The following is a 13469-nucleotide window of genomic DNA, read 5'->3' as shown; positions in this document are numbered from 1 at the left end:
GTTCCTGAAGCAACCATTCGCAAAAACCTCGACGTAGTGTAAAATCCTCAGAGGAGTAAGCGCTTGAACACGTTGAATATGAAATGGGTACAACTGAGCTTCTCGTAATGTCCGCCACACAACAGGATGCGAAATATTTACTTGCTGTGCGAATTTCTGATGTTACGATGCGGATTTTCTTCGACGAGATCTAAAATCATCTCGACATTTAAGAATCTTAGTGGTCGCCGTGGTCCACCGTCGCGACCTCGACACGGTTGTACTTCACCGGTGTCCAAAACTCTTTGCGCCACAGCAACAAATGTTCTCGGTGTGGGGGCACGTCGTTTAAGATATCTTGCACGGTACACCTGACAAGCTCTGAGGACATTTTCGTTTGTTTCGCCGTAAATTATGAGCATATCATAATATTCGCGATTGCTAAGTAAATGCGCCATTTTCATAAGAAAACTTGGAAATACGGCTATTAAATGTACTCTCGAAAAACAGCACAGCAATCACTACAACAATGTATTACAAACTGACTTTCGAATACAGTCCGGCTTCTTAAAAAACCTACAAACTCGTAAAAAGTGTTACAGAATTTCTTGTAAGTACCTACTCGCCGCGATAAAATACGTGTATTTCAGCAGTTCCAAAACAGTTTTAAGCACATTTTTAATTAGCTTTTTTCTCTATGACCTTAAANAGTTTTATTGACAGATAATGTTCACCAAGTTTGGTTTCTTTAGCTTGATGTACGTGGAAGATAAAAAAGAAAAACAATTTTTTTTTGTAATTTTAGGAGGGGCGTAACTTTTCAGGGAAAGGTTTTTTCAAAAAATTTTATACCAAAGACCCCTATTAATTTTCATCGGAGAATCGCCCCTTGAATTTTTTCGATGTTATTTAGATACACCCTGTATAGGTATGTAAATATATGCGTCATATAATATTATTATTTGTTACTGGTCTGTGGTTGGTGATACAAGTGTCGAATAATCTTAGCTGCTTACTAGATATTGCAATGCTGGACGGGTCTGCAGTCCGCAGAGTAGTTGTTTCCCACAATATCATTAGTTCATTAGTTAAAAAGTTTATTTCGTTTAGTCACGCTTTCATAGTTCGTACAGATTAGTAGGTCGCTCTCTGCAGTATGTACAAAGCAATGATTTTTGCCAGTAGGCCTTGAGTTGCAGTGACAATTAAATTATGATGCACTGTATGTTATATCTCACCCACATTTCAATATGTCCGGAATAAATTGTAATTCGCGATTTTAGCAGCTTTAAATATAGTTCTTTGGAATATATAGACTATTGCAAGGTTACTAAACTTCATATGCCTATGAAGCATATTGTACACATCTAAACATATATTTTATAATAAATAACGTTAAATTTTTCTTGAAATGAAGAAACTACTGAAAAATATTTTTAGAATTTTATTTGTTATTTACATTAAATATATATAGCTACATATACACTGATCTCACATCACATTTCAGAGTATAGGGATATCTTACATAAAATTCGTTTTGTTTTCATCTTAAATATTTTACACAACTTTAATATACATATAATATAATAGTTTATATTAGGTAACATTAAGATATATCAGACAATGAGAATACCTTTTTAAAGTCGTTGATTTTGAACACTGTTTCCATAGTTAATAGACACTTGACTAGATTGAAGAAATGGTACAATTTTGTTAAACTTTATTAATGAATAGTGTATCAAAAAACTGAGAGTTCGAAAACAAAACTTTTCATATTTGATCCAGTCTGTTCATCTACCCAAATCACAACACACTATTCAAAGTCAATGTTATAATAAAATCTGGGATGTACTTTGGTTTAGCTGATATTCCTAAAATAATCACATTTCGACTAGAATATGTCTGCTGTACACGTCCACCATCCTCTCTCTTATAGAGTTCAGTCTTAGTAACAAATAATTTGCGAGGAAAATTCAGTTTTTGTACATGTCACACAGGACTTTCTCCATAGGCGTGTTTCCTATGGTTTTCTGAAAAAACACAGCCTCGATCCTGATTGCAGGTACCATTCTCAAAAGAGGCAACATGAGGAGCAACCGCCCGAATCTGGCTACTTGACCGGGAAGCTGCGTGCGACAGTGCTGCCACAACATCACTTGGGCCTGATCCTGAAGGTTCTCGATCTGGCTGGGATCCTTCAATCCTCTCGTTTCTGAAAAAGAAATCAGAGTTTTATTACACATTTAATTGGTCCTTCGAGCCGGATTTTCAATGTACCAACCTGCTCTGAATAGAACAATCGCTTTGAGACAAGCGAATTCTGCAGGATCGACGTGAACCGACTTGAAACGAATCAGGGTGTCGGCCAACATCCGGATATCTGCGGCGGAATGACCGTTCTTGGCGTGCTCGTTTATATTGAACAGGGGACTAGCTGAGACGTCTAACGGCATGCACCACTGGATGGCGTTTAAGAGGAAAAGTTCGCTCCAGGCTTCTTCCAACAAAATAACCTTTCAACAAAAAAAAAGAGGTTATAGCAACGTATACATTGCTTTAATTTAATTTTTCAAAAATTCAGGGTGTTTTCAAAGTTGAGGTAACAGAAGGTAGAACTAGGAAAATTTTTTCCTAAAATTACCTACATGATAACAAATATTTAAAAATTAGGTAGGTCCTACCTACTTCTCTTTTGCTTTGGTGGTTGTATTCGCACGACATGCGTATATGTTTTACTGCGAAGAGCCAGTCTGAGCGTTGAATGAGTATGATAAATATCGTTTTTCTCGGTAGCGTTTTATTCTCTATATGTTTTCTAAACAAGTGTGACGATATGGGGTGTTTAAAAGGGCAAAGAGGACGAGTTGCTGGAAGGCCCTCTACCATTCGACATGGTTGAATTCCAGATAGAAAATTGTTTATACTATTAATTAAATTAATTTTAGGTATTCATTTTAATTCATTTTTATTTTGGTTTCAATTTGGCTCTTTGTTTATGTATTTAATTACTTAACTTATTTAATTTATAAATACTTTACTAGTATTTTCATGTACATTTTTTTCGTAATTTCCTGAAAATGTCTCAATAAAGAGACGAAACGACTATATTCAGAAAATCTGTGTTTTCTCAAATTCCCATTTGGTCTGAAATGCCACCATACGACTACCTATTCTAGAAAATGTCGAAAATGATCCAATAGTGAACACTAGGTACCTAATTCTTAGTTTGTTTTCTTTGGGATCATTTGAAGTTTATTGGCGTGAAGCGAATAATGTGGAAGAACCTCAGGCAATGAATGGATAACGCTTGTAAAGTTATTTGTGTTTATGGACAAAAAGATTTAGCCACATGTAGAGCAAGACTGTAAGGACTGTAATAAGGGCAATTGTATTGGTAAGTTTTCCATCTTTGTTATTTTGCAACTTTTATATGTATAAGCGATTTTTGGTAAAATTATCTATTTTTACGAGTTCGCACCTTTCAAAACACCCTGTATTTTTGTGACAATGGGATTTCCTTCAACAGTAATGAAAATGGCAATATTAATTTCGAAAAAAATTACATTTTATTAATATTTCCAATAAAGGAATTTATTAGTTTTAATCAGAAATTTATAGGGTGGCATCAGTTGATGATTTCTGCACCAATTTTTTAGGTAAAATTCTATAAATCCAATGATTCCGCTTCCTCCGCTAGAGGTCGCTAAGGTCTCTTTGATAACATAGGCCGACAAAATAAAAAAAATCGTTTGTTTTTGAGATGTGACCCTGCCTATCTGTAGTAAAATTTTCCGCTGAATTCGAAAATGATAAAAAAATCTGACGTGTGGATCCCCCCCACACACACACCCTCAATTCCTCTCAAAAATTAAAATTAAAAAAATTCAAGCTAGACATCCAACCCACCTATCTTTCGTAAATTTTTCCGCTGAATCCGAAAATGATAAAAAGGAAATTTTCTGAGGTATGCATTTTCCCCTACACACCCTCAATTTTCCTCCAAAAAAAACCCAAACTAGCCATCCAACCTACCAATCTTTAGTAAAATTTTCCACTGTATCCGAAAATGATAAAATAACAATTCTGACGTGTGGAATCCCCCCACACATCCTCAATTCCCCTCAAAAATTAAAAAAAACGAAACTAGACATCCAACCCACCTATCTTTATTAAATTTTTCCGCTGAATCCGAAAATTATAAAAAGGAAATTTTCTGAGTTATGCATTCTCCCCTACACACTCTCAATCCCCCCCAAAAATTAAAAAAATCCAAACTGGTCATCCAGGTTACCTATCTTTAGCAAAATTCGCCAAATCCGAAAATGGAAACTTTTTTGCCATTTTTCTTTTTATTATTTTCGGATTCAGCGGAAAATTTTACTAAAGATATAGGTGGGTTAGATGGCTAGTTTGTTTTTTTTATTTTTGGGGGAAATTGAGGGTTTGTGGGGGAGAATCCATAGGTCAGAAAATTTTCTTTTTATTATTTTCGAATTCCGCGGAAAGTTTTACTAAAGATAGGTGGGTTAGATGGCCAGTTTGGATTTTTTTTAATTTTTGGGGGAATTGAGGGTGTGTAGGGAAGAGTCCATAGGTCAGAAAATTTTCTTTTTATCATTTTCGAATTCTGCGGAAAGTTTTACACATTTAATCGGATGGATAGTTTGGATTTGTTTAATTTTTGAGGAGAATTGAGGGTGTGGGGGAGAATCCATAAGTCAGAAATTTTTCTTTTTATCATTTTCGAGTTCTGCGGAAAGTTTTACACATTTAATCGGATGGCTAGTTTGGATTTTTTTAATTTTTGAGGAGAATTGAGGGTGTGTGGGGGAGAATCCATAGGTCAGAAAATTTTCTTTTTATCACTTTCGGATTCAACGGAAAATTTTACTAAAGATAGGTGTGTTAGATGGCTAGCTTGGATTTTTTTAATTTTTGAGGGTAATTGAGGGTGTGTGGTGGAGAGTCCATAGATCAGAAAATTGTCTTTTTATCATTTTCGAATTTTGCGGAAAGTTTTACACATTTAATGGGATGACTAGTTTGGATTTTTTTAATTTTTGAGGAGAATTGAGGGTGTGTGGGGATAATCCATAAGTCAGAAAATTTTCTTTTTATCATTTTCGGATTCAAAGGAAAATTTTACTAAAGATAGGTGGGTTAGATGGCTAGTTTGGATTTTTTCAATTTTTGGGGGGAATTGAGGGTGTACGGAAGACAATCCATAGGTCAGAAATTTTTCTTTTTGCTAAAATAACTTTTTTAAGATAAAAAGTTGTAAATACACCATTAATATAGTAACTTGTCTGTGCCATATTTTTACACTGTTACAAAAAGTAATGCCAAATTTTCTAATTTCATTACCAGACATACAGACTACCCACAGTATACTCATAAAATTTTATTATAAGTGTCGTTTTCCACCATATGCCTCGCTACCATATTTTAATGAGATAATAAAAGTTTGCCAACATTAAATTATCTTCTAATAACGGTCATTATTCATTATTGATAATCTCACCTGGTCCCTAAAGGGCAAACTGGCGAAACTGGGGAGATTCTTGGCCCACTTGACAGCCATGAAGAGCAATCTGGCCGACGTTTCGTATATGGTTTCGTGCGAGGAAGGATACAGACCCGCTGTTATGGAGGCGGGTTGAGGTTCTGGTCTTAGGGGGCCGCTACTCGAAGACACCCCGCATCCAGATGTGGGCGTGTCGTCTTCTTCGTTGGTGACGTCTATGCTCTCTTCTGAAATTGTGGAAATTATTACTTTCAGGTGGAAGACGTTTTGGAGTTGGAAGAAAATGGCACCATTAAATATACAGGATGTCCCTTCATTCCACTGCCAAACTTCTACAGGGTAAAAATTAATACAACGAGTGGAAATAAGCTGAGGCTCAATTCTGACTCCTTATGAAGATATAGCATCTTGAAAATAACATGTTGACAGTGGTTTTTCTATCTTTCCATCTTTGGCTATTGATGACTCATATTTATACAGACCCACAAACACATGAGTTACGTTGGACCCATATCTTCATAGCCGTCTTGATAAAAATATGTAAATTTTGTTTGTTTCAAGAGACAAAGAAAATGTAAACATAGATCTTTTAGTATGAAAGAGTGAACAATTTTGCTGAAATACAATGAAAATAACGAAATAATCGAAATAATTATCCTCAATTTTTCTGAATGTTTAAGGAGAAAGAAATAGGTCCACTAAGGAATTATTTCAAATTCATCTTTGAAAATGACAGAAGTTGAGAGGATGGCAGAATAGAAGAGAAATGACAGAATGGAGAAGAGAAGTACTGCCAGAATCTTTGAATTCCATGTTGAAATTGCCTGGGATTGAAATTGATTGATGATTCAAGTGTTTGATATGAAGAATACCGATTGTTTTTCTATGCGGGTCATAGTAAGATGGCGGGTCAATAAAGATGGCGATTTTGCGACCCTTCAACTGGTGAAAGTTATCCACCCTGGCAGAAGAATGCATTCAGAATCGCTATCAAATAAAATTGAACCAGCGAAGAGGATTCAAGGAAATGATTTCAAACAGGCTGGAATATGTAAGGAAGTATCAAGATGTCAAGAGAAAGACATAGAGGCAATAAGCTATTTCTGTTAATATTAATAAATTTTAGTCTCATATTATTAGTATATTATTGCCATAACACGTTTATCACTTAACCACTAAAATCATAACATGAGAACAAGGTATCTTAGAATGTTTTATCTTCGGTCTTAAAAATTATCCTAAGAAATGGTCAATATTTGTAAATCTATTTGTACAATATCGATTTCTTGTATATATCAGTTTGACGTTATATCCTGACAATCAAAACATTATAAAATAGTTATTTAGGTACACCCGGTAAGTATTATTTGCCAGTCGAGGACGAGTTTGCGCCCGAGCGGAGCGAGGGATGACAATGAGTCCGAGACTGGTAAATTATACTTAACTGCTGCGTGGTATATAACATTTTATCTGCTCCCACAGTTTTCTATGGTTCATGAAATAAAGATTAGGTTTTATGTTTTGACATTTCTTAATCAATTCATTTTGGCATTATTCAAAATCTTGCAAAGTCGCCTTGGTTGTTTGGATTTTGTCGTTTCTAAGGTGTTTATAAACAAAGCTACTTAAAAGTTGCAATTTTGCTGGTTTTGAATTATTCTTTCTAAATAAATGATTTTCTGCTGATGCTGCCTGCGAATTTTTATTGACCGAGAAGTCGAAAGTGAGCTACGGACGAGCATATAGAAATTTTAAAGAATGGTGCCAGAACAAAAATACTGGTGTTTCTGAAATGTCACTGCTAGCAAATTTCATGGAGAAGTCAAGAGCTTAAAGTTATCGGCGAGTTTGTGGAGTGAATACTCAATAATTAAGTCAACTATTTTCATAGAGGAGAACGTGGATATATCAAAATAGGCCAAGCTGAGAGCATTTTTGAAAAAAAGTCAAACGTTTTTACAAAGGAACAAGTCAACGATTTTCTCGTTCAGGCACCCGACAACACATATGTGCTAATGAAGGTAGTGACGGTCTTAGGCATTGCAGGTTCTGATGAGTTATGCAAACTTACTTTGGACGTCAATTTCAAAAATTTTGATGACATTATTGTAGTTACAATTCCAGATTTTAAAAATGGTATGTCACGTACGTTTACAATTACTTTTCGTCTGGGTTTTGTTTCTCACCTAGAAATTCCCAAGAAATATATCAAGATTAAATTGGAAATTAAAACTGAAAATTCACGCTTTTTTTATGCGCTATCGAGCAGGTAGATGTTACAACCAACCAGTCGGAAAGAATACCCTTTATATGATTCCTAATAAGACTGCACAGTTTTTTAAACTAGAACATCCTGAAACATATACAGGCCATTCATTCCGAAGAACATCGGCAACGTTACTGGCTAATACAGGAGTTAATGTATTAGCAATCAAGAGACATGGTGGGTGGAAATCAGCCACAATCGCTGACAGTTTATGTAACAAAAATGAAATAGCCAACAGGATTCATTACAATGACACTTCAGCTCCAAGTTATAGTAGTACGTCGCATCATGCTGTTTTAATGGATCACTCAGAAAATATTGAGCTTCTGGTAACTGAAATGGAGCGGTCAAATCATTTTGAGAAAAATGTGACAATTAATAATTAGTGGGTGCAGATAATAATAATAATCATTACTAGGCTGACAGTATATTTGACAGTATACTAGTCTCGCGCCACGTGATTTAGGGCATTTGTAGGCTTATCACACGCGATTTGTTATATCCATTACGTGGGATTAAGTGTTATTGCGTATTTTACATATAGATTTGACAATCTTTTTTTTAGTTGTTGTGTTACTACCAAAATAGAGGGAATTTCAGAATCAGTAACAGTTTCTTTTAAAATCAATGTCGCGCGATTTGTATCCTATGTCACGTGACTTAGGGCAAATCGCTGCCTCTTTTGTAGTTCAACAGCAGCAATAGACAGAAAGTCGGCTTTGGTTCCATCCATAGTATACCATGAAATCTATGCTAGGCTGTCATAATACGTACTAATGGAAAATGTTGTAAATAATCTGAAATTACCATTGTTCTTAAAAGTTGGAATTAAAAAATCAAGTTAAAATTATTTGATAGTGATTACAGTGATGAGTTTCAAAATACTCCACCAGAAGTTTTAGAGTTCGCTGACGCGGCAATGTCAATTTTAATACCTCAAAAGTCACGAAACCAATACGAGTTGGCGTACGGAGCCTTCGTAAATGATTACAAGTCACGTTACCACCAAATTTAGACAGTCAACACTGCACGGTTGGTAGAGTCAACAAGAAATACCTAAATCTTGGCGTCATCAATATTAATGATTAGTTTATGACAAACTGTTGTAAGTGAGTACGTTCAGAATATACTTTCTTCTACAAAAATCTGATTATTTCTTTATAAAATAGTGATTGGTGTTGGGGGAAAAATCAAAAAGTCTGCCTTGTCTGACTGACTCACTAAATTTCTGTTTCAATTCACACTTGGAGACAAATGAAACAAACCCTCTCTTGTGTCGATCACCGACTGAAACCGATACAGGTTCCCACGAAGAGAGCACGTACGGAATACACTTTTAAAATTGCGTCCCATTAATCCAGGACGCCTAATCCCAAAGATGTATCGAGAATTTTAATCTGAGCAGGATTATTCGCAAAGTGTCGTCGTTTACTAATTATTCCCTCGGGAATCGGACCCAGATCCTCTCCATACGCACGACATGCTAGCGACGTTGCCAAGTAGACCCGTTCTACGGCAGATTTAGGGAAACTCAGTACATGTGTAATGTTTATGTTTATTTTGGGGCATACTTTGGTTTTCATTTTTTAATATTATATTGTAGTATAGTCCAAAAACTACCCTTTAATTGACTTGTCCTTCCACAAATAATAAATTTTAGCCTTTTAGGAATCAACGGTGTACTTTATGCTGTACAGCATTTGGATTGGCAACGGCGCCGCCGCCGCGACGGGGCGCAACCCGTCCGGAGACGAGCGACTCCGGATTAATAAATTCAATTTGAATAAATTCAAAGTCGGCGATTTTAAATTACGTCATTTGGGAGGGATGGGCGTACAGTCGTTTGCTAATTTGGTTTTAAGAGTAGACGGTTGGAGCCGTCGTGTAGGGTTAAAGTTGGACAAATTGTTATTAGATTGCCTACAAGCCAGCGGGTCCGTGTTACACACGAGCTGGATTTTGGGCACTAGACAGGTGGTTGCTTTCTGTTGTAGAAAACTTGAATATAAAAAAGGTTTAAATAATACGGATATAGAAGTAGCGTTAGGAAAAATAATCGTACTTTGATTGGCCAGTCCTGTTGAAAATTTGTGTGAAGAAAAAATTAGAAGAATGGAAAAACAGAAAAATGTGAAAAATTTGTTTAAAATAGAACCTGCAATCCATGATATTAAGAGTTCTAGCCACTTTAACTGCCAATATGTATAAATGTTTTTATATATTTAATAAAAATAACCTTTAAAATTTATTTTATAAAAAAAATAATTAATCAGAAGTTCTGAATATCGTTTGTTCATTTACAAAATAATATTAATTTGCTTTAATGTCGAAATTTGAATAAAACTCAAGTTTAAAATTACTTTTTGAGTTACAGAACTGAAATTTTCTTTGGTTGCGTTGTTTAGTAAACATTTTTTATTATAAATAATAATTTATTATTTTAAATAAAATTTTGTACTCGAATACCTTTCATTATTTGTGTTTAAGCTATACAGGGTGATTCAGTCATAATGTCATTAATTTTAAGGGAATATAGAGAAAAATGAGTAGAATACGCGATTAAAAAATGTATATTTACATTGAAAAAAATATTTTCAAATCATCATTTAAACCCCTTTCGGGCCGCTCCTGACTATTGACTACAAAGGTTTATCAAGAGTGAATCGGTCACTAACCTAGCTTTTACTGCGTTTTAATAGTGAACACAAAAACATACCTTTTTTCCTAGACACATAATAAATAAGAATTTTTTTAGATTTCAAATATTAACAAATATTATTTAATTGTTAATAAAAACAAATGTAACGAGCGTTCAAATAAGAACGTGGTCAAGTTGGTTCTGAAAATTTGGACGTAGGGCGTAGCGTATAGCAAATGAACTTAAACGTCATCTGTCAAAGCGTTATATTGCCGCTATCAATTTGAATATTTTCGTTTTAAAAAGCGTTTAAAATGGTGTTTTCTCAAGAACAAAAAGNGAGGAACAGGTGTGAAAAGTGCTTGGAACAAGGAGGGGGACACTTTCAGCAGCTGCTTTAATTTATTGTTATAACAAGGAGGGGGACACTTTCCGCAGCTCCTTTAATTGTTTGTTATTGTTATCACGATTATTCTTTAAAATAAAGTTATATAGTCATTAACGTTATTGAAACTGACAGCTGCTATACAGCTCGTTGAGAAATGAGGTTAAGTTGGTCGCTATAAGCTACTCCCAATGTGTCAGAGCCAACTTCGACCACGTTTTTATTTGAACGCTCGTTATAAGGATAATAATTGTTTCCGAATGTTAGGTTATTTAATATTTTTAATATTGTTAACATTTTCACTATGTTTTACAATTGAATACGAGTTTTTATTATTATGTTTAATTAATTATTCAGTTTGTAGTACATATACTTTATTTTGTGACTTATTGCTTTTCAAATAGTAGTATGGTATAGTCTTTCGGAAATCAATTGAAGAACTAACAGATTAACCATTGTACCAGGTTCAGTCGCTGACGTAACAACTCAGCATTGAAATATTTGAAAAATTTGTTCCCATATTTATTTAGCCATATCCATATACAGGTCTGGTCGAACTAAACGTGAAGGTGGTAGAAATGTATACGACTAGTTGAAGAATGCGAGCGCGAGCAAAGGAAAACGAAGACAGTTGTATTGTGCTACTGGGCAATAAATCACAGCAGTTGACAAGTGGTTGATAAATTGCCCAGCAGTGCAGTGCAGCAATTAGGAATTTGGTGTGATTCAGGTAATTTTAATTTATTATAGGCACCTTCTATTAATCTTTCATATTACAATTGCGAAAGGGAGAAATAAGAGGGATATTTTGTTTACTAATATTATCACAACATGGCATTTTGGAGACCTTTTGAAACGGAACAATACGAAATTTACCACCAATATAATAAAATTGTTTGGGAACATAAATAATTAAAATATATTGTTGGCCAAATGAACATATAATAGAAATTTTCTACACATTATATACAAATTATTATAATTTTATACCTTTAGCAGAAAACTTTTTTAGGGACGCCTATGAAACTCATTAAATTTGATTGTTCGGTTTTTTTATACATGTTCAACTGATTTTGGAAAGATTATACCTACATATTTAAAATGACAGTACGGCTAAATGAACACTCACTCATTCGTCCAAAGCATTGTTAGGATTCGCTGCACTTTGATTTTGAAAATAATTGCAAAATTCAAGATGTCTGGGGAAATCAGCTGTTTCGCTTCAACGTTCGATTACTTTTCGAAATTTCTTTTTTCGATGTTCTGTTTTTAGTTGGCCTTTCTTAACCACGTATTCGGACGTGGTTAAAATTAATGGTATTATGACTGAATCACCCTGTATATGTTTCAATGATCAATTTCATATGATCAACAGTATGGCGCATATTATATCAGGTTCGAATGCAACAGAATAATAGAAATAAAGGAAAAAATTACTGATAGATTAACGACATAAGCTTATTTGAGAACTATCATAATATAAAATGGAAAAATAGATTTGAATAAATATATGGAATAACAGAAGAAAAAAGACAAACAACCTATACTATGTCGCCAACAGAACTCGAAGATTTGAAAAAAAGAATAAGTAAAAACAAAACTAAAAATGTGTAATGAAATAATACGTCCAATAAAAATATAGGTACGCAAGTGAGTTCTGGCTATAATAAACAAAAAATAATAAAATGAAACTGAAAACACTATGAAGAAGTTAGGCAAATTAGGAGTATACCTAATAGAAGAGTATTAAGACGTAGAAGAAGATTAAGAAAAATATAAGAATAGGGAATAGAGGAGATAGGCAGGAAAAGGAGAATCTTACACGAAATGAGGAATCTATAAGTCAAGGATCTAGCGACGTGGAAGAAATCGGAGAGACAGCCAGAAGAACAGAAACATTGCATTTAGGTTTTTTTAGTAATTGTAATTCAACAGATAGCAGGATCTTCACCGATAAATATATAACAAGAAATTCAAATTACAAAGGTACATTTTACAAACTATATTAAATACATATTATACTTACCATCATTATCGCTGTTGTCCTTAGTGGGAGATGGTTCCCGATTGGGCAAGGAAGGGTGAGAAACTGGTGGCAGAAAGCTGTTGGTATATCTGGAAGGTGTCAGAGCCATTGTTAGCGACACCGGTGGTCTGTAAAGGAAGAAAAAAATTGTAGGTACAACAACTTTTCAAACAGTTTTTGGATTCAATCGATAAGGTACGTATATTTCAAAATCGCATGAATACGAACTCTAGTCTTGTACATTTAAAACAAGTACGCTTTCTGCGTTTCCACGGCATGATTTTTTATTTACCTGTGACATGATACACCGCCGAGCAAAAGATTATGAGACAATGGCAGGTGAACTGGAAATGTGGCGCTTTTGAGGCTTTAACGTCTGATAAAGGATGGTTCTCTTCCACACATCAAACGCTTTTGATGATCGGTGTTCATTTTTGTGTAAGGTTATAGTTCACTGGCTGAAATCGATAGAGGACGCGAACTCATCTTTCACAGGAGCGTGTTTGGCGAAACGCGAATTATACGGACTAATATCGTTGCTTTAAGCGGAATTCTAGGAAAAAGTTAAATATGAGTTTAAATAAAAACAATACCACTGTAAAAGTACCTACTCTTGAAGCACCTCAAATAAATAGAAAATTGTTAACACAA

General features: G+C 34.6%; 1 protein-coding gene across 1 annotated transcript in view; it reads right to left on the bottom strand.

Moving 5' to 3' along the window:
• Nucleotides 1–1952: 1952 nt before the first annotated feature.
• Nucleotides 1953–13469, bottom strand: part of LOC108908131 (photoreceptor-specific nuclear receptor-like) — a 77879-nt gene continuing 66362 nt past the window's right edge. Inside the window, exons 6-9 of the mRNA XM_018712058.1 lie at nucleotides 12819–12946; nucleotides 5501–5730; nucleotides 2261–2492; nucleotides 1953–2191 (exon numbers count right to left, since the gene is read on the bottom strand). Coding sequence (XP_018567574.1) covers nucleotides 1953–2191; nucleotides 2261–2492; nucleotides 5501–5730; nucleotides 12819–12946 — 829 coding nt within the window. The remainder of the gene's footprint in view (nucleotides 2192–2260; nucleotides 2493–5500; nucleotides 5731–12818; nucleotides 12947–13469) is intronic.

The sequence above is a fragment of the Anoplophora glabripennis genome, unplaced genomic scaffold (genome assembly GCF_000390285.2).
Source record: "Anoplophora glabripennis isolate ALB-LARVAE unplaced genomic scaffold, Agla_2.0 scaffold254, whole genome shotgun sequence".
Lineage (NCBI taxonomy): Eukaryota > Metazoa > Arthropoda > Insecta > Coleoptera > Cerambycidae > Anoplophora > Anoplophora glabripennis.
This window is presented reverse-complemented; position numbering and strand designations above follow the sequence as displayed.